Here is a 22386-nt window from a genome sequence, read left to right as displayed (position 1 = left end):
AAGAGCTTTAATAGTGCATAGTTGGCATTTGGTGTCGAATGTGTCCCTGAACTCAGTCACGAGGGAGAACATGGCATTTGCATCGGTGCATTTGTGTCGGCGATGGACGTCCGACCGCCACAGGAATGGCCGAAAGAGCCGAAGAAAGCCATTTGCTTCAGAAAAAAAAAAATAAGGATGACAAAAACTGTATGCCCACCAGACTAGGCTTGTAGGGTGGAGGGATTCGCTTGGATTCCAAGTCCTGCCAGTTGATCGGGTTGAAGAAGTCGTGTCGCTTCACCTCGTTGCCGTCGTCCGTGTGACCCAAGCGCAACCGCTTTTCCTTCTGCAAAAGCTGAACGTGCAAAAGAACACAGATGAAAAAGAAGCAGCCAGACAGCAAAGAGCTGAGCCAAGACTCGCACATTTCGGCTAACGGCCTGCTCCCAACGTCAACTTATTACTGGGATTAGTACTTAGTATTGCTCTGTACAACGTCCGAAATTTACACTTCGTGTGCAGGGACTAGGCACTTTGAATGATTGCTCATGCATCCAAGGTGTTAAATTACTGAACTCTGTTCAGCATCTCGTCTACAGGCACATTTACATGAATGTGACAATAGCGTACCGCATTTCTTGGTGCATCAGGGAAATATAACAGTGTTTATATACATGTGGAGCATCCAGCTTTGTCTGAAACCAGCTGGAAACTGTTTTCCATGGGTGCGTTTCGCAGGTAAGTGGGGAAGAAACCAGCGACCGCAGCCGTGCCACTCAACTTGTTTAGTGGTAAATAGGAGCAGATCTGTGACGATTTACACGTAATAATTAGGTAATATTTTGTGACATGAAAGTATGATACCTGATACCTACATCTTTCTTTAATATGGGACACATTATATTTATTGGTTGTAAATACAAGAAGAGAGTCTCTGGACTAGGTAGCGTTGCCTGTAATGTATGAAATGTAGTACCGTATTCACTCGCATAATGATCGGACTTTTTTTCCGGAAGAACTGACGCAAATTCAGGGATGCGATCATCACGCGGGTTAAATTTCCCGTGAAAAAAAATTTTTTGCCGTCCCGTGTTTGCTGCGGGATGCGGGTGCGGGACACCAAAACAAAAATGGCGACCGGCAGAGCAAGCCGAAGGCGCTGAACGCGATTTTTTTCTTCTCGCAAGTACACGTGCATTGAAACAGTTTCTTCTGTATCAGTGATGAATAATATCGTTAATATCGGCAAGTTTGCGGCAATAACGTAGCCATGTCCACTTTGAGGGGATAGAAACAGATGGGCGCGCTTAGCTGCCAGTGACATAGCAACGCATAGCCGGCGTGCTGCGGAAACTGCGGCATCTGTCTTCACTACTATCCAAACACAGCACGTTTCCGCTAAGGGCAGGCGAATATCTTAGCTGTGTTACAAGCATCGGCGTATGAATAGGGCACATTTTTAACGTATCAGTGTAAACGTCTGCACGATTTGTTGCGCGCTCACAAGTGCAGATGAAAAGAATCGAAAGGCGCCTTTTTTGTTTTTGTTGACCACAACCATTAAACCATAAAGCCTACCCATAATAAAGGCAAGTTTGGTTGTACCTCTTTGTCATGGAAGTGCGGAAAGTGATGAAAGTAATGAAATGAGGCATCTACTTAAGAATGTTTGGTGCGGGCAGACCGTTTGGCTTCTCTTGAGTCGTTCGCGTAGCATTCCACAGATGGTGAGCGCGATCATTATCAGCTAGATTTGGCACACGACATATCGCTGCGGCAAGTTTAGGGTGCGATCATTACACGGGAAATAAAAAAAATCGAATGTTGACGACAAAATTCAGGGGTGCGATCATTATGTGAGTAAATACGGTAGTATTGAAACCAGATGCGTTGCGCCACTGTCAAATTCATGTGCACATAGCTTATTTCTCACCTTGTTCATTTATCATTCTAAATGTTCATTTATCATTCTAAATTTAAAAAATTGACATCCACCTGGACTGTAGCACAAAGCTACAAAGAAAACCCCGCATAGGTTTCTCTGAAAGCTCTGAAACAGATTTTTTTTTTTTCCTTTCATTAAGCTTCTTCTATCTCGTGGGCTTCTGCAGAACTTTTTGCCACACTCAATGTCACCACACTTCGAGTTGTCAATGAATTCAGCCTCGCTTTTCAATCTGCTAGCTTTCTGGTTAACTAAGATCGTAGAGTGGATGCCCCGAAAAGGCGTTGGTCTCAGGTTCGGTCCCCAAACAAGCGCTGATACAGCGTTTGTCTTCGTTGTGTCCTGTCCTTGTCCCAGTGTGCTCTGTAATTTACACTAACATAGAACTCCAGCTAGCTCGGTCTCAAACCTTGCCATATCACTCTGTCCATGAGAGGGGCGTATGTGCACGTGCATGTTGTATGAAAATTGCGACTGAGAAAGAGCACCCATTGCCTCAGGTATTATATTTTACATGCTCACTAAAACGCACAGTGCAGGAAAAAAAAGCTGGTCGTGTTTGAGGCCACGGGGCCTCGTCTCTCTTGCAAACACGACTTGTGCCAAGCATGACAGCATGCTCGCTCACCTTCTCAAGGATGTCTCGCGCTGCTGCCGAGATGTTGGTGCGCAGTCGCAGCTGCTTGTGGAGGATGTTGTCGTACATTTCCACCGTATCTCGGCTGTAAAATGGTGGCTGCACAGCATACAGTAACACATCAGTAAATGTTTTGGAATGGCGACATGCAAATAATTTATTGAAACAGCAACTTGACGCTGCCAATGACTCTCGGACGGTGTATTTGGATGCTTACATATTCCAAAATGCTGACTACATCAACAGTCTCGATGCCTAGCAGGTTGAGTACATAGCAGACACAGCAGACCACCGAGATATCCAGTCATTAATATTACGAATAAACTTTGTCTAGTTTAAATTTTGTGAGAACTTGACATTAATTACCTCGCCATTGCTAAAAAAACATGTCCCAAAAAAACATGGGCTGTGAAGGATACCACAGTCGGGCGGGGCGAGGGCTCTTTAAAGCACACACGAATTAAAGCACACTAGCGCTTTTGCGGCTGGGAATTGAACCCATGACCTTATTTTGAGCAGCCGAATGCCATAGCCACAAGGCTATCACAGTAGGTGCTCTTACTGTTGCCAACTTTAATGCTCTTGCAAAAAAATTTTTAAGAATTTCTAATGAACTGTGAGTCACCTAAGCCTCCAACAATGCAGGGACATTTCAGGGATAGCTGAAATCAGTCATTAGTGCATGCTACTATGCCTGGCACAATGATTTGGCTTCTGTCGGCAAACGGTAAAGGTCTCGATGAACAGCGCAATATGCGCAGGAAGAAATGCGCAGAAACTGCTATGGTGCCAGCAGTGGTACCACAGAACTTCCTTGCTTCTGCCTGACAGACACTCACCAGGCCGTAAAGCATTTCATACAGCACGGCTCCCAAACACCACCAGTCCACTGTGCGGTCGTAAGCTTCTTTCCGGAGCACCTCTGGAGCCAGGTACTGCACAGGAATTGTTGTAGTTATTGCAGTAAGCTGCTCAAGTGCTTAGAACAAACCATAGTGTCATAGCTTCAATTAAAGCAACCTTCAAAAAAATTTTTTTTTTTTTAGATGGCACATGCAAGCGTCTGTGCTCTGTGTGCGGCCATGTCACACGTACACAGTCCAAGCCCCTACAAGAAATACCATGACAACGAAATGACCTGTGTAACAAAACATTACTACGTATTTCCTGGGCAATATTTTATGCAATCTCGCAATTTTCCCCACTTTCCCAGATGTCGGAAACAGTTTGTCGGACATGGTGAAGGTAGCATCAACTTCCTTCTACTGCAAGCCGTCGCTGCTCCTAGAGCTGCGTGCGGAAGTTGTCTAGCAGAGAAACTTGTCCATACTATGGCAACGATAGCTATGAAATGTTTGAATGTGGCACTGCCATGGTGGGCCACTGGCTTCCAAGCATTCTAGAGCAACTGGACAGGAATTGTAAAAAGAACAAAAGGCCAAAGGCTATTTCACATTAGGCAGCGATTGAAAGCACTTGCAATAGCAAATTCTAATCTCTCTTGCCCATGCTCATCAGTCACCACTCCAGGTGCATCTTGACAAACTTGCCCTAGCAAGGCACACATACTGCAAGCTCCTTGTCAGTGCTTCTGCTTTTCTGCAGTACAGCATTGTGGTGTCATCTAGCATGCACTTGATGAATGTACGCTGTCGCTTCCAAGATTCTGGTGCACATTTTTGCTTATTTCTCCACTATTTGTTTGCTTTTTATGTTTGCGTGATTGTACATATGAAGCACAAGAGGCTTTGGACAATCTCCATAACCACATGCACTTGATGAATGTAGGCTGTCGCTTCCAAGATTCTGGCGCACACTTTCGCTTATTTCTCCACTATTTGTTTGCTTTTTATGTTTGCGTGATTGTACATATGAAGCACAAGAGGCTTTGGACAAGCTCCATAATCACACTTCTCGGAGGCACATATGACCCACAAGAGGCTTCACAAACACATGTAGGCTAACTTGCTATATCAAGTAAAACACAGAAGGCTATGGTCTTGATTTAACCATCTCGGATCCAGTATCCACTGTTGCGAACACCATCCTTCATCATAGTCGGGACTTAACCAGCAATGAGAAGCTAACAAAATTCTAGCCTGAGATGTAGCTTAGAAAGCACTATATATAAAGAATTTAATCATTTTGTTGACACTGGTTCTTGGAAAAATTTATACTCTGTGCGAGACGCTTAGCTGCATCATCATCACCAATAACACACGGATGTGTAGTACATTTCAATTACCACTGCATGACATGTTTATCCAGAATCAGAAGTGAAGGCAACAAACAACCAGGTGATGTTAGAACCTCTATTAAAGTGTCCAGGCAAACAGAACACATCTTTTGATTTGACCTGGACAAACGGATTCTTTGTCCACATATGTGAAGGAGCTCGTGTGAGCACATATTTGTGCCATCTGTTCAAGCAATATGTTTGTCAGGTTCGTGAGAGACCTTTGACAGTCAGAACTGACCATGAATCACTATGATTTTGTTGGATCCAAAGAGGACATGGCGACATGCAAAATGAAGTCTGCCTGGCCGGCACAGCAGACAATAGCAAGATGTCATGTTTCTATGGTGCTCCAAAATAGAGTTTGAACGCTGAGTAATCTAGTAATGGTGAGTATGACCAATCTAGCAATGCTGAGCATGACTGAAGAGCGGCTAGGCCCTGTGAGTATGGGGGAAACATAACTAACCTCAGGTGTTCCGCAGAATGTGTTCGTGGTCTCCTTTTCCTTGATACCCTCTTTGCAGAGGCCAAAGTCTGTGAGAACCACATGACCCTGAAAGTCAGAAGACACGTACGTGCATTAGTGTTCTCTAAAAACATTTTATCAATCTGCTTTTTTTATGCGTGCCTACCCACCAAATCGCTTGCACCACCTACTTAACAACCAGCACAAAAAGAAAGGCCACACTATGACAGCACTATTTTTTTGAATAACTGCTGCTGTCAACTGCTAAAGAGGACACCCACTTAGAATTTGGCTGCCAATCAAGCCTTAATTATGATTTGAAGGTGTGCAGACGATATGCTAACGTGTAGATGTCAGCCTAATGCATCCCAGCAACATTAAAGAGGCAGAACATGTGTCGAATGAACCCTTGAACAAAGCTTTTCAATGTGGTGACATAAGCTTAATGCATGGATCTGAAACCTCAATGAGGTATGACACAATGCTAACGTATTTCTCTCGTATCTACCACTAAGTCACCACTGAATTCTTTATTGTTAAAGTAGAAGTGTATCAGTTACACTGGATTTATTACCAGCTAGATGTTCCTTTTAAAAACAGACCATACTGTATGGTTGGCAGCAATGATGAATGGAAAAATGAGCTATTGAAGTAATACAGCCATATCGCATAAAGACAGCCTGTGGTCTCAAAGCAACATGGTGCCAACATTAAGCAAGCACTTGACACCACGATTGTCTTTCATGATGATTTTACTATCTATCTGCAGATCATGTGTAAAGTACAGAACGTGCAAAGGGCCAAACAACAAATAAAAATGAACTGGAGTTCCTAGAAAATGAAAGCCAGCACTGATAGTTGAACCACAGAAGCACCGCGCAAGTAATAATAATAATATTTGGGGCTTTACGTGCCAAAACCACTCTCTGATTATGAGGCACGCCGTAGTGGAGAACTCCGGAAATTTTGACCACCTGGGGTTCTTTAACGTGCACCTAAATCTAAGCACACGGGTGTTTTCGCATTTCGCCCCCATCGAAATGCGGCCGCCGTGGCCGGGATTCAATCCCGCGACCTCGTGCTCAGCAGCCCAACACCATAGCCACTGAGCAACCACGGCGGGTAAACCGCGCAAGTAGTGCCACTGGAGTTCACGCATCTAACGTAGACTTTCGTATGCACTTAATGCCTGCTGATTGTAACAAGAGAGGAAGAACTTACCTGTGCATCAAGCAGGATGTTTTCAGGCTTCAGATCTCTGCAGAACAAACAATTACCATTATTGAACTGCAAGGCTACCAAAAGGCTATTCACCGTGACCAGCAGCAGCCTGCCTTTCTTACCTGTACACTATTCCCTGAGAATGCAAGTACGAAAGGGCACTTGTAATTTCAGCAGCATAAAAGCGAGCTCTGGGTTCCGCAAACGTCCTCTCCTTTTGAAGGTGAAAGAAAAGCTGAAAGATAGAAGAGCTGCATTTCAGAACAATGACTTTTGGCTGTGCTTTCTTGCAAAATGATGCCCAAGCTGAAATATGACACCAATCAGATATACTAGGTGATGACGAAAAACCTAGGAGGTTTGCAAATACCGAATAGTAGATTTCAAATCGAATCAAGAAAACAAAGTCGAATATTGAATATCAGAAAAATTATTCACATCTAATGTCTGCAAATTTTGGGCAAAACAACAAGGTGACACACATGCTCAGGAGTTGCCTAGCATTGCATAACAAGAATGTAGCAAGCTATCACTAATTTAGGGTACATGAATATCAAGATATACGGTACAGTCTACTTTTAGTAAAGGGATTTCCAAATTAGTATACACTGATTACTGCTCAGTTCCAGCAAAAAGTTCTTGAAAATATTTTTTTAATCAATAGAATGTCACTTGAATAGTGATTTCTTTATCTCTGAAGGTAAAGAATTAGTGATGTTACGTTGTACTGAATACCAATCAGGCCCTTAGTTCAACAATGAACTTGTGTATTATGAAAAACCTTTATTGCATAGAAAGTTTTGCTTTCCAGTTTTGCCTGAAAATACACAAGGACTTTATAATTTATAGTGCAGGTGGGTTATCGTAAGGCCAATCTGCATGACAGACGAAAGCATGGACCGTGCATTATGTACGTGACTCAATCACCGCTCCGCGTGTAGCTATCGTTGGTGCTGTGCAGGTCGACCGCGGTCGGTGTCGACGGTAAAGCAGGCAATTTTTCATTGTCAGGTTCAGCATGAGTTGCCACCTGTCAAATATTTCGAAATCGAGAGGGTCACGGGAACTTCGTGCTAACTAAAGTGTCACAAGTGACTGGGTTGAAACAGAACAACCAAGCTCGGCGCAACAAGAGTGGATGAAAGAGCACCACACCTCTCCGCCATTGACGTAGTCCAAGACAAAGTAGAGCTTGACGGGTGTCTGGAAGGAGTAGTGGAGCCCCACGAGAAATGGGTGGTCCAGGTTTTTCAGGAGTACGTTCCGCTCGGACATGATGTGGTTGCGCTCGTTGCGCTTGAGAATCATCTTCTTCTGCAGCACCTGGCCAGGACAAGACAAATGATAGTGGGGAATAATGAGGCTAGGTGAGCTACACTGAAACCTTGTTACTACGAATACCTGATAAACGAATTTCTCAGAACACCCCTGCCGACTTCCTATGGTTTTCAACGTAAAAATATTTCGGTACGACGAACATCAGGGTACCGAATTTTCCAGAATGACAATCATTATTCAGTTTCCGTGCCATGTTAACAAAGCCGCAGTACTACAAACTACTATATATTTTGCACATATAACCCGCATCAACATCTCAAAAAAAAAGAATAAAAGAATAACAGTAAAATGGGGGTGCGGATCATATGCGAATTTCACCGTGCGACTGTTGCACATTTGAATGCGGCAGGTTATTACAGATGCGCGATGTGCCAATATGAGTGAACGTCATGTTCCTCTACAGTGTCTCTTTGAATGTCGGCGGTGACCAGGCCTTATAAAGCATGCAAACTCGGGGTGCGTTACCTTGATGGCATAAAACTGCTTCTCCACTTTGTGCCTCGCCAGCAGCACTCGTCCAAAGCTGCCTTTGCCGATCACTTTGAGGAACTCGAAATCACTTGGCTTTACACTGTAACACAATGCAAGGTTGACGTTGTAAGGTTACAATATAAGGTCAATAGCGCAACCTAAAACCGACAACAGCAAAAAAGAGAAACTTACTGTGGTTTTTCTGTCGAGCCTAGGTCGACCTGCAAGAAAAGGAAAAAAAAAAAACAGTTATTGCATTACATTTTGAAACTTACACAGTCAGACCTCGATATAACAAACACGGCTATACCAACAAATTACCAGATATAACAAAGTAAATAAATGTTTTTTGCTGATGTAAGTGTGCAACAAATATCAGAGATAATGAAGGTAGTTTTGCAATGGATGCAACTTTTTTGCAACAAGGTTTTATTATGTCAGCGAACAGGAACCATATTGAGCAACAATACCCTTTCAATTATTCTTTTCTCGTGCTCCAGTTTCATTAAACAACCAACCAAAACGATACTGGCAAGCAGCAGATGAGACACCATAGGTCAGCAAACTCACACAGACTCGCACCAACCCACAAGTCAAAGCACAGCTCACTAGCACTATCGCAAATTTGAGCCCGAGTGAACCTGGCTGAGTATATTTTTGGCAAGACCGAGTCAAAGCAAGCCCTAAGCAAGAAATATAACTTGTGAGTGAGTCTGGGCGAGTTCTGTTTATTTTGCCAATCTGTGACGGTCACAAGCAAATGATGAAGGGAAAAATAGAATAGACCATGAAAAAAAATCGTAATAGAGACCGATTTCCACCAAATTTCGTGGAAACATTTTTCTCTTGTTTCATTCCACTGTGCAGGTTTTAGCCATCCAACAATAACATGTCCGACATTCTTGATCCTCCAATCACTACAGTACCTTCTTGCACTCCATAATTCAGATGTCAAAATCTTCTGACATTCTAGCAAGGTAACATCCCTCTCACCTTTCTTTTGCAATTTGCAAGCAACATGTCTTCAAAAAATGCATCTAATTGATACAAGCAACATTTTATGTGAAAACAGTGAGTGCAGAATATCACAGGTTCCGAGGAGGCTCACACAAAGCCAAGCATAAGAGAAATTAACTATTGCTTTTTTAAAATTGAATTGCACAAGATTGTTATTACAATAACCTTAATATTCTTAGTACAGAAAAACGCAAATGAGGGATAAAAGGAGGGAAAAAAGAAGACAACTTTCCACCAGTGAAATCTGAGCTCGCAACCTTCATAGGAGGTTACAAGAAGGCTGTGGGTCCAGACTTCACCTGAGGCCAGTTGCTCGTTTTTTTTTTCCACCACTTTCATTTCCGTTATTCGTTACTAATAATATGAAGCTTATTGCAGACATATCCCTATTCATAATTCAACATTTCAAAAATAAGAACTGATTTCCTCTGTGCTTTGTTGCTTGCCTTCTTTTCTCTTTCCTCCCTTCTTTTCACTAACAGCTACTAGGAAAATGTTTGTTGAACGTTACACACATTCAACACGGCAAAATATGTAAAAAGAATGATATTACCCATAAACATAATGAAATGTAGATTAGCGACAAACGCAAATTCTGGACTGCACTTTATGCACAGTACTTAATTTATAGGGTGACAAGTGCACTGAAGAAATAAATTGCAGCCCTTCACACATCTGTAAGCAAAAAAATCTATCAAATTTTTAATTTTTGGTTGATAATGTGAACATTGTAATGTCTGTAGGAAGAGGGGGGTAGCTATTTAGTGATGGCCATCACAGACTAATGTGTAGTACTATTAAGACACCATGACAACATACTGGTTCGGGAGCCTCCGCACCCTGCCCATTGTTTTCTTCTTCCTCGGCCACTTCTTTGATGCTCAAGTTCTTGTCAACATTGAGAAAGGCCCTGACGTCTTGGCTGAAAGATATGGCAGGTAGCCAACAAGAGGTCCTTGAGTATCCAGACATCATGGCCATCACAGGTTGCGATAACAACATGCTGAGCAATTGTAGCTACAGGCACCAGTCATTCTTCTCAGTACAACAGTGCAGCTTAAAACACAGATTTATACTGAATTTAACCGCACTAATAATCTTTTCTATATCCCCTTCGGGTGGCAATTAATTCTGTTCATAGAAAATTTAGTTTCACCATGTTTTGTGCATCTTCAGATGCATGAGAAGCATACTACAGCAGAACAGATAATAAGTTTTGAAATTTGAAGTGAGTTTCGTGAAGTTCATGTCAGAACTTTCTGCAGGAGCATCAGATATACTCTGGAAAAAAAAAAAGCCATCCAGCCATCATTTTGAAAAATATCCCTAATGTAAATCTGTGAGAAACAATGAAAGAAGTGAACCTGCTACATAGCGACGTACTGGCACCGAGAGCAAACATCCAGACATCTACCATCAAACTCCTGTCACTGAAACACCTGAATATATTCACATTTGCAGAAAAGGTCCAAAAGGAAGTGCCTCGGGATTGAGAGCGTTGCAATCGCTGGCATGGGGACACGTTATGTGGCAATCTTAAAATTTTGCGACCTTTCTTTGTTCATTAGAGAAAAAGGATAACAAAAGACATAAGTGGCTTTAAACACAGCTATCAGTCATTTCATGGCATCCTTCACAACTTTTGCATTGATGCCTTATCAACTGGATGAGTTATTTAGACATGAAATTAAATTTTGTTAAATTATTACTCGTGGAAATAGAAGAAAACACTTACGATTAGCACGAGCATTTTCCTGCAAGTGTGTGATGTTCTAACGTTAAACAGAAACACAGAAACAGGAACACGCTAGTCCTCATATCTTCCCGTTTCTGTGTTTCCGTTTAATGTTAGTGCTTCACTCAAAAATTATGCAGCACTTACCACCCCAATCAGTTACACTGCTAAGCATGAACAATGCCCATCAACATACAGTGACCACCATTTAAGTCAAGCCCTCTCTAATTTTTTAATGCTTGGCAACATTTAGTTAGCATAATCGGTTGTGCAAAGACATCACAAGCAATCAACTTTTCTCTTCGAAGCACAAAAAAAAAAAAAATCAGCAGCATGTTACATACTCTTGTAACACAAGTTCGAAAGCCTGCTGCAGACTTGGTAATGCATCGTCTCATATTGTTGCATTGCTGCTTTCACAGTCTGGCTTCATCAGAGCGTTTTCCACGCTTAGCTTCGGCTTCGTGCGCTCGTATAGTGGGGTCAGACTCGCGTCAACAACCTTTCTCTTTGACATTACGTCACATCCTATCAGCAGGGGGGGACTAAAATGTATGCTGTTCTGTGTGTGTTATATCGAGGCTTTCAATGAATGTATGCGTTGTCCACTTCATTTAGCTGAACGCTTGTAGCCTCAGCTTCACGGGAGTATGAGCCATTGCATTTTTCGCTTGCTTTCGGGGGTATGAGCCATTGAGAAGGCCACATTATTTTTGCACCACTCGACTAGACTAGACTAGACTGACTAGACTGACTAGACTAGACTAGGTAAAGTGATGGAGCACGCTTGCCTGAGTAGAGTTAACGGCTACCTGGAGTCAAACGACCTGTACCACAGCAACACGATTGGCTTCAGAAGAGGGCTCTCTACACAAGACGCAATGATACAACTAAAGGAGCAAGTCATAGATACCACGGGGCGGGGCTTGAGAGCAATACTTGGACTTGATCTCAAGAAGGCCTTCGACAGGGTCAAGCACACGGCCATACTCGACAGAATCGTGCAACTCGGCCTGGGCGAACGTACGTATAATTTTATCCGAAATTTCCTTACGGGAAGAACAGCCAGAATCAGACTGGACGAGGAGGAGAGTATCCAGGTGGACATGGGCAGCGCTGGCACGCCGCAAGGATCCGTCGTGTCACCGATGCTCTTCAACCTCGTCATGATCGGACTATCGGAAAAACTGGACCGAATAGAAGGCATTAATCACACCGTTTATGCAGACGACATTACGATTTGGACCACGAAAGATGCAAGCGAGGGTGATATGGAGAACAGACTTCAAGGGGCGGTGGACGCAATCGAAAATCATCTAGAGGGCACCGGACTTGAATGCTCACCGGAAAAATCGGAACTGCTGCTCTACCGCCCCAGGAGGTCCGGCAAACCATCCAGAGACGTAGCGGAACTACACAAAAGGGGAATCAGATTAACCACGAGGAAAGGCACGGATACCCATGGTCCCATGGTCATACATACAGACAGATCATACATACAGATACCCATGGTCCAAAAGATTAGAGTCCTGGGTCTCTGGATCGAAGCCAGGGGAACAAACACGGAAACTATAACACGCCTGGAAAAGAAAGTCATGGCGGCCATTCGGCTAATACAGAGAGTCTCCAACAACAGGAGGGGCATTAAGGAAAGAAACGTCGTACGGCTCGTTCAGGCCTTCGCGATCAGCCACGTCGCGTACGTGGCGGCATTCGTCCACTGGAACAAGGCCGAGAAAGACAGGATCGACGCGCTCATTAGAAAAGCGTACAGAACAGCACTGGGTCTCCCCCAATACACAAGAAACGAAAGGTTACTACAACTCGGGGTGCATAACACGCTGGAGGAGATCGCAGAAGCACAGAGAATAGCGCAACTTGAAAGACTCTCCGGAACCAAGGCGGGCAGAGAAATCATGGAAAAGATCGCCATAAACTACCACGGAATGAACGGCCCCAAGATGCAGATTCACCCAGACGTCCGAGCCGCAATTAACACGGAAAATATCCCGAAGAACATGCACCCCGTGCACAATGTCGAGCGAAGAAAATGTCGCACGAAAACGATTCTCAAAAATCACGGCGCGCGGGAGGGGGTGCTCTTCGTAGACGCCGCGCGGTACCCCCGAAACAGGGACGACAATGGTGGTGTCGGCGCTGACAAAGGTAACTCCCTCTTCGCAATGGCGGTCGTATGCACAAAAGGAAAGACCGTGACTGCGGGCTCCGTAAGGACTAGATCGTCGGAGGCAGCGGAAGAAACGGCAATCGCATTGGCTATAATCAGCGGTCGGAAACAATACAGAACAATAATCAGCGACTCGAAGACGGCTATTAGGAATTTCACAAAGGGCTGGGTCTCCACCGAGGCGGCCAAAATCCTGAACCACAGAGCAGAAGACTAAGAACGGCACAATTACACCCAAATACCTCAAATGGATCCCGGCACATATGGGAGAAGTTACCATGAATGCCCCTCCCAACCTCAACGAGAAGGCCCACCGAGTCGCGCGAACACTAACCCACCGCGGCACGGACAGTGACGGCCCAACACCCCGCAACCCTTAGGGAAGAGGAAAGGACTGCGGCGGAGGCGATGGAGAAGACGGAGGAGGCGAGGACGACGAAGAAGCGATAAAAGACGACAGGGACAGACTGGTCACGTACCACGACATACTGACACACTACACGAAACAAAGAGAAGCATACCCGCAACCCCACAAACAACTCGACAGGTCTCAAGAAACAGATTGGAGAAGATTGCAAACCAGAACGTTCCGAAACCCAGTACACTTAAACAGAATAAATTCAACACAATATCCAGACGCAAGCTGCAAGCTCTGCAAACACGAACGCGCAGACATGGCACACATCTTGTGGAAGTGCATACAGATCGGTTCAGTATACGTAGAGGACAAGATAGAACCGGACCTTCTCGAGGAGCGATGGCTAAGCGCTCTGACTAGCTCAGAACTACACGACCAATTATGGGCTATCCAGCGGGCCCGGGCAGCGGTGGCAAGGCTATGCCTCACCGCACACAATGCCCGGGTGGCCTGAGCCCGGGCTGGCAACCTCGCAGGTCCTTTTTCCATTAAAGTTTTTTCCGTCCGTCCGACTAGACGCCACACTTCTGTACGTCATATGCGCATTTTCAATGAATGTATGCACTGTACACATCACTTTGATGAGTGCTTGTAGCCTCTGCATTACGAGAGGGATGAGCCATTGCATTTCTTGCTATTTAGAGGGATATGAGCCATTGCTGATGATGCTAGTTATTGTACCACTGGACCGGACAATGCATTTTTTTTTTCAACACAATTTGGGTATGAGCCACTTAAGGCTTTCGCCCTAAAAGTGGCATTTCCTGAACCTTTATCACTTCTGACTCACTTCTGCATCAGCTTCTCATCTGCGACGAGCTTCTGGATGAACTCGTCCAGCCCTTGACGCCTGCTCCGTATGAAGTCGGGGCTGAAGTTGTTCCCAAAAAGCTTCTTGCCAGGAAGCTTGAGATGGCAGCTCGGAAACTGCTTCTTGATCTAAAAAGAATTTTGTACCATCAGCATAAACTGAAATGCACTGTGTAAATGTGACATGAAGTAGTCGGTTTCTAAGCATGCGGTATAAACCCAAGTGTATGTTCTGTTGAAGTCTAAATTAAGCTGCCGTTACAAATGCAGGTGAACCTGGAAATGGAATAACACATTGGAGTAGTTTAAGAATTGTTTGCATTTGGTCTTATGTAGGTAGTACATTAATTAGCTGCATGGACAATTTCTCTCATTTTCTCTGCTTTCAATGTAGTCTGCAGAACGTCACAACAAAATATTTAAGCACTGACACATCTGTTCAGAGTCCATCATGTTTTGTGACAGAACGGGGCATTGACACTACAACAAGGTCAACACAAAGAGTGTGTTACGAACTTGCACCGCTGCACCACGATTACGGCTTTGTGGTCCCGTAGCGCTCGTCACCCGTTTCGTGACAGAGCGTTGGTAGCGAAGACTCCGAGCCTGGCGTCGATGAGAATAACAAAAGGGACTTTATACATTATATACAGGTTATCATACAGGACATGAACGGGTCGGCACTGGGGCCGAGTGCTCACAACAAACGCGACTGTTCTCGCACGACGACGTCCGGCGAAAACGCGTGACACATCTCACCCCAGTCGGGAGCGACACTGTCTCCCGGTGGGTCGGCGGATCCTGTTTTCGAGGCGGCCTCCTCGCCGCTTTATAATCCCCGAGAACCATTGTCACTCAAACGGCCCAATACAAAGTCAGCACACAACCGGTCGTCCGAGGGGTCCAACCAGCGACCGCGCTGGCCACCCGGTTCAAAGTTCGCGCGCGCGGAGACCTCCAGGCAAAGGGAGGTGCGGCGCCGGGCTGTCTGGCACACGCTGACACGTCCAAACACGCTGCTCGCCGAGGCTTCTCCCGCAGGACACCGCTGCCTGACGGCTCAGCATCTTGACTTGTGAAGGGAGAATTAGGGCGCTCGCAGGATAGATTCTGCATCTTGCAGATTCGGAATCCGGGCTTGTGGTAATGGCACAACAAGTGTCATACTTTCCAAGAAGCAACCAATACAAGTGCTAATGGTGCACCTTCTCCGTTAATTGCAAACTTGTTTTCTTTGCAGAAACAATACGGTCACAATTCATAAGCCAAGCAATAGCAACGCTCACATAAACTCTGCCAACCACAATTATGATTCAATGTTGAACAGAGAGGCATAGTGAGACCGCCCTCCCCTAAAATGCAGGATCCAATTATAAAAGAATGTTAAAACAAGCTACCTGTTGCTGGCCTGCAGTATAATCAAACATTAAAGGAAAGACCTGTTCGATTTGGATACCAACTACAGCTTAATTATGACACAAAGACATGCAGACTTTTTTTTATTTTCAATACATCTCAGCCAAATGTATCCTACCAACCCTTTACTTTTTTTCTCTCTCGATGAGGTAGGAATGTTTCAGTTATATTATCAGCTAGGTGTTCCATTCACGGTACATGTCATGCAGGATGTGTACACTTCAAGCTACCATGAAGTGCGTTTTTGCCTCTTTCTCTAAAGCTACTACTCAAGTCTCAAATATAGCTGAATGCTCAGTGTTTACGAGCTATCAGGATATGAACAATACATCGCGAGCACAGCAGCAGCAGCTCTACAATGTGCCGACTTACAATGTCCAGAAGCTTGCTGAAGTCATTGTACCTCCTCAGCACAAACCACGAATGCCCGTCAACAGTCACGACGACTTTGTACACCTGAAAAATTGCACGCGATGCAGGGTCACAAATCCACTTCGAGCCAAGCTAGAATCAAGCAGTATTAAAAATAAAAACACTGCAGTTTTGCAATAGCCGTGTTTACATGGATATGGTAGAAGCGTATCATGTTAATTTATCATATCACATACACTCATACACCACTGTTTACATGAATGCACATTTTGTTGTCCAGCAAGCTAACAACACCTAGTGTCACATTAAGAAGTTAGCGCTCTCACTTCCAATGAGCCTGCCTTTGCTGCTGCTCTGTCACGTGTCCAAAAATACCCCCAGGGTGACGGCTACATTCCACAGGTTTTCCTTCATTTCTCCACATAGGCAAATTTACAGTAAGGTTATCTTGCGATAACATACCGTATTTTATCGTAATAACAACATTTCTCAGCATGTGTAGCAGTGGTAGACGAGCACAGCCTGTCTCAGCTTCTATTACCTCAAATAGGACTTAGCTATGTTAATGATGCGAATCAAGCAACTCACCAATGTTAATATGATTTATTAATGACAAGGATGACACTGCTACAACGCAAGCAATGTACTCATAAGTGAATAGAAATCTTGTTCGCCCTGCTTCATAAGCTGGCAGTCTTGTTTTGATGCCTCTCAGTGCAGCAGTGGCTACTGCTGGTTGCCTGGCCGGTTTTCATCCCGCAGCGAATGCTTTCCCATAATTCCCAATATGATACGCTTCTGTTTACATGCGCCGCTGAAACGTGCACTCTCCATCTCAAGCTTACCCCTATTTGGTGCATTAAATGAGATGCGCCTTACTAGTGTATTACCTCATTTACATGAGATGCGATATGCTTGAAAGGTGATATGACACGATTCTGTCGCATCCATTTAAACCAAGTTTGGCAACTTGTGTAATGCGCAACATGCGTAAACTGGTTGTCAGAGTAAAATAGTATGGGTACCAAGGGCAGGTAAATGCAATGCAAGATCAGCAAAGGATTAGTTGAGGCAATAAGATTAGAAAATTTGAGGACACAGGTTGAATTTGGCTGACATAAGTCGGGGGTAACTTGACATAGCTGGGAGAGGTGTTAGTCCTACAGTGGAATTAACTTCTTGATCACATAAGACTAGCCCGTACACTTAGTTGACTCCAAACCATTTTGATCGCGCCGGTCATCGATGTCAAGCCATTCCAAAACTGTTTTTAACAAGCCATAATGACATGAAGTCATTCATTAAAATGATTGTTATGCACAAGATGATATAAAACATTTTAAGTGAAGTGAGTCGAAATTTCTGCATACAGAGAAGCAGTGATAGGGTTAAAAATCTGGCGTTGAAGCTAACAATGCCTAATGTGGCCTCCTGCAAAGTGCTTTGAAACCGAGCACTTGATTTAGCAATGAAAAGATGCTGCTACGATGACTATCGCCACATCCCTGTAATGACAGCATAATAGGCAGCAGCAACACACTCACGCTCGCAAAATAAGGCCACAAGTGGAATCATGCAAGTCAAATCGATTAACATAAAGTTAAGTTGCAGCCTTGTCACTGGTAAGCAAGAAAATTGCAACATATGCAAACATTTGGAGATGTACAGTCAAACCTCATTATAAGGAAGTTGCATCCAATGCAAAAATACCTTCCTAATATACAACATTCGTTATAAGCTTACATTTGTTACGCTTTGGCATCGGTCAAGTATTTTGAAGTTACTTTATTCAGTAATTCGTTGCATCGAGGTTCAACGGAAAGCCTATCCCCACACCACTTTTGTAAACAGGGTATGGAGATATGATTTATCAACTTTGTAATCTGACAACTCGCTGCGCTTTCACGCTGATTAGTATATTACAGGTGGCAAGCAAACTGCCACTGTAACATACAAGAGCCAGGTAACCTTTAAGCATGAAAAAGGAAGAGATGGATGTGGGCAAACTTTACTGGTTGTCGGGAGTTGTAAAGCAAACAGAAAAGGTGCATGTTAAGATATGTGGACTCAAGACATATATAATCGAGGCAAATAAAGTTGTCATTTGCTGCAAGTTGTGGAAGACATTCTTCAAAGCTATTACGACTGTTTGACCATGTAAGCAAAAGCCTCTCATCTACTACATCATAAGTGAGACTTGCTACTTAAGTGAACAAAATGCTGCACTTCCCAATTAAATGATAGAGCTGATCTAACTGGTTACATGCAACGTGGTGCAGATCTACCATCATTGAACTGAAACAAGGCAAAGGAAGATATACGCAGGACAAACACCGAAGGCACAGTCCATATCGTCTGCTAGCGGTGATTACAGACAGGAGCCCTTCTGTAACCAACGTCTGCCAACCATAGCTACCGATGAACTCGCACATGCAGTTTGCATAAATTGGTTGAATTATTGCAACGTGAGCAGAAGAATGTACATCCCCGCACCCTCTGGCAATAGTTTTTCCGACGTTCTGTTTAATGTTTGTTTTGGTATTCTGCCACGGCAGCCTCACATGCTTTGTGTACACAAGCAGCACCAGCACAGTGCAATATTCCTCCCAAATCAAGCGGCTGTGTGCTTCACAAATGGTGATAGTGTATACAAAGCAGGTTGAACTTTCCTGGCCATGTACAAAAGCATGCTTCAAGAAACACGTCAGCAAAAATTACTGAAGTGCAGCGGCAATCCTTGCAAGCTTTCTGCGAACATGACACACATGCCTGTTCGTTACCATAGCTTGCAGACGGCACGAACTGTGCATTCAGGTGTGCGCTCCGTCCTTTGTGTTTCGCCTGACACTGAGTACACGCTAAAAGAAGCTGTAGGTGTCAAGGATGCTTGCAATCGGAGTTTATTGTGTGCGAGCGTCGATAGTTGGCGAACAAAACAGTGATAACAAGCAGATTTGAGGCATACCGTAAACTTCTTGTTCTTCTCCTGTATCTCTGAATTGATAACTGAAGCAGTTGTGTGTGGAGGTGGCGTGGAACCATTGTGATGAACACGAAGCAGCTTTGGCTCTGCGAGCGCGTCCGACATTCTGTATCCTGCAATCAGATTTTTTCATTCGCTTCCGTTATCTTAAATCAACATAACGCTGCCAACTTATACGAAAACCAACGCTTTGGCAAAATGACACATCTCAAGACAGCTTCTCAAGGTTACAAGAGGAGAATCACTTTATAACATACTTATAAACCAAATTGAATGTTTCGTCATTAAAGAAAATAAATGACACAGAACAAAACTAATAAAAGATAGTATACGTTATGCAGAAACAGTATGCAGTTAAGCAATGATGGCAAACTGCCAAGGCCACTGGGTAATACATCACAAATGGCAGATTTATTAGCAAACAATTTCATCACAGAATAAGCACGCACTATAAAAAAATCCTTTTCAACTGCCATTAATAAATTTTCTTATAGTATTCCAAATGCATCTGTCTTTAAAAGGATGCTCCTTTGAAAATTCCTCACCAAAACATAACATAGCTGGAGCTTAGGAGGAAATACATTGGTCTATCTTATCACACACAGTTTAGAACAAAATACTGCCTCAGTCTCTCTGCCCGCCACGGATCATAGCTAAGCAAGTAGCAAATTCAAATGAATAAGCCAGGGTGCAAGGATGGAGATGCATTATTGTGAATAATCTAGACAGACCAACTGCACTGTAATGTGGTCAAAACACAAATCTCTGCAGGAACGCCATCTACCTGTATTAATGTGCTTTTAAGCAAGCTTCAAGAATGAGTGATAGCGTTCTATTCACCGTCAAGCTGGTATTGAGTATTCACCCGTAAGAAAGAGAGAGACAAATTGCAGACCACTGCAAACATGCCGGCACATCCCATAAAAGGCGAAGCAGTGGTGCTTCGCCTTCTGCAAGCTTCACAGTATGTGAACAGACGTTACATTTCCGATGTTTGTGCACAGGTCATTCATTCAGTGGCCTGTCACTTACTCCTGCCCGTCACTTCAACGAAACCACTTGTCGAGGTCCAGAAACGACCCATCACAGCTGTCTGGGGGAAGATCACCAACATAACTGGGGCTAGCCCGCCCCAGGCGGGGCACGCGAGCCCGAGGCTCCTATTGCGGCTGTAAAGCCATAAAATCTCCAACAGGCCACTGGGCCGGCTTCCGTCATTACTGCGTCCGCGAGATTTCGCCGGACCACCGCAAGGAGGAGTTACTACCCACCGTGACAATTAGGCGTCGTCTGGAAGTGACGATCCGTGCTAGTGGTCCCCTTTGAGAGAGACGGAGCGGGGACTCCGCCGTCACCGCACCGTAGCGTTGGTGGTCCCCTCTGAGCCGCTCATGATGCCACCCAGAAGCGGTCGGGTTTTCTGCGACGTAGCCTCGCCCGATAAGGTGGCTGCAGCTCGTGCCCGCGCTGATAAGGCCGCACGGCCCCTTTGCCAAGGACAGAGAGGCTGTGCCAACGATCGAGGTCCTCTCTCAGGAGCACGACGTCTGCTGCTGCTGCTGCTGCAATACGCGGGAGCGCAGCGCACACAGTGAATTCGCAGCGTACTACTGGGCGAGCGGGCGGCTTTCGCAAGTCAACGTCCCGCAAAACCGCATATCGTAAGCGGCGCAGCTGTCAAGGTGATGCGGCCCTGTGTGCCTGCGCGCAATCGCGTCTGCAACCGAACGGGAGTGACTGGCCCTCCCGCCCCTTCCCAATGATTGATCTTGCTCTCCACGCGACAGTGACGCGCGTGTCGTTTTGACGAGAACAGCAGTACTCCGCGTGGACGGCGTTAAACGCTGTGTCATCGTCCATCTGCGCTGCGGTCAGCGAGAACGAACGGGGCATTCCTCGTCGTTGACTAAGCTACGGCGCGAAATGCACCTGCGCGGGGCGTTTGTTCATTCTTCGCATTTTTTGTGCGTGTGTGCGCGCGTTTCGAAACCTCTGCGCTCGTGCGCTCCTTCGGATTGCTGCCACGAGAGACGAAGGAACTCACCATTTTTCTCGCTCTCGAACGCGGCGAATAATTTCCTCTCCTTTGTTCCTCTTCTGCGACCGATCCTGGCGTGCCCGTTGTGGCCGTCGAAGTTCCTTGGCGGGATCCCCTAGGCGGGCGCAGCACGGGCCGTCGGTGTGACGCCAACAGAAGCTTATTGTGCGCGCGTGCAAACGCCCCCCTTCGAAATCAAGTATCGCACAGTAAAAAACGGCGCAGTGGCACGTGCGAAAACAAAACAAACGAAGAAAACAAAGAGAGACAAAGCAAAGGCCGGAACGGCGCTCCCACCTAGCGGCAAACTGTAAAGACTAAAAAAAAAAATAGTTTTTCAACACAACGCTTAGACACAATATTTTAGACATAAATTATCTCTCCAGTGTGCATTCTTTTAACATAAAACAAGTATTTTTATTACCGCGCATTTACGTTGTTTGGTTTCAGTTTCGGCATCGTTGTTTGTACCATCTTTTAGCTGGTATGAGTTAATCGTGACAAAAGCTTTAATTTTCTCCCTTCACCCAGTTTTATTACATTTAATTATGTTCACTTTAAATGTTCTCTGCCACGATGACCACTGTACTGGTGGTACTAATGCATTCACGGAAACCTTCACTTTCGGCGGCACAGGGTATACCAACGATCTTCACTGTACTACAGTAGCTACTGCACTCTCATGGCTGCGTTAATGGTACTAACGGAGTGCAAAAATGGGTGCGACGTGCTGCCCAGGCGACGCAGCGGAAACGCCGGTCGACATAGGTCGACAGAACTATCCACGCCACGCGCATCGGTTTCGGGCAGCACAAAATGCGAAACCTTGCTGGTCAATACAAAGCGCCGCGGTATATCTGCTCGTCTGAGCTATGGCTGCGGCGGTAATTTCGGAGAATTTCATGCATAGGAAACTTTTTAGAATGCCTTCCGTAGCCAAGGAAGCAAAGCGCTGTGGCATTGCGCGTGAGAAATGGCTGCCGTTTGTGAATAAACGTTTGCGCCTCTGCCCATTCGCCAACCGCACAGGCCTGTGTCCAGGATACCGGACCCGCTCGGCACTACAACAGAACGCTCACAACGCACGCTGCTGCGTGGAAATCGACGCTC

General features: G+C 44.9%; 1 protein-coding gene across 2 annotated transcripts in view; it reads right to left on the bottom strand.

Moving 5' to 3' along the window:
* LOC135921038 (serine/threonine-protein kinase Sgk2-like) overlaps positions 1-21533 on the bottom strand; it is a 28996-nt gene extending 7463 nt beyond the window's left edge. The window contains exons 1-15 of one of the 2 annotated variants that reach the window (XM_065455345.1): positions 21283-21533; positions 20510-20800; positions 19221-19351; positions 16256-16339; positions 14448-14596; positions 10136-10238; positions 8492-8520; positions 8294-8399; positions 7646-7813; positions 6613-6725; positions 6491-6527; positions 5270-5356; positions 3404-3499; positions 2556-2663; positions 200-337 (exon numbers count right to left, since the gene is read on the bottom strand). In XM_065455345.1, the coding sequence (XP_065311417.1) occupies positions 200-337; positions 2556-2663; positions 3404-3499; positions 5270-5356; positions 6491-6527; positions 6613-6725; positions 7646-7813; positions 8294-8399; positions 8492-8520; positions 10136-10238; positions 14448-14596; positions 16256-16339; positions 19221-19343 (1341 nt within the window). In that variant the 5' untranslated portion in view covers positions 19344-19351; positions 20510-20800; positions 21283-21533. The remainder of the gene's footprint in view (positions 1-199; positions 338-2555; positions 2664-3403; positions 3500-5269; positions 5357-6490; positions 6528-6612; positions 6726-7645; positions 7814-8293; positions 8400-8491; positions 8521-10135; positions 10239-14447; positions 14597-16255; positions 16340-19220; positions 19352-20509; positions 20801-21282) is intronic. The other variant, XM_065455346.1, reaches the window with a different exon arrangement.
* Positions 21534-22386: the final 853 nt, after the last annotated feature.

This window comes from Dermacentor albipictus, chromosome 6 (assembly GCF_038994185.2).
Source record: "Dermacentor albipictus isolate Rhodes 1998 colony chromosome 6, USDA_Dalb.pri_finalv2, whole genome shotgun sequence".
Taxonomy (NCBI): Eukaryota; Metazoa; Arthropoda; class Arachnida; order Ixodida; family Ixodidae; genus Dermacentor; species Dermacentor albipictus.
This window is presented reverse-complemented; position numbering and strand designations above follow the sequence as displayed.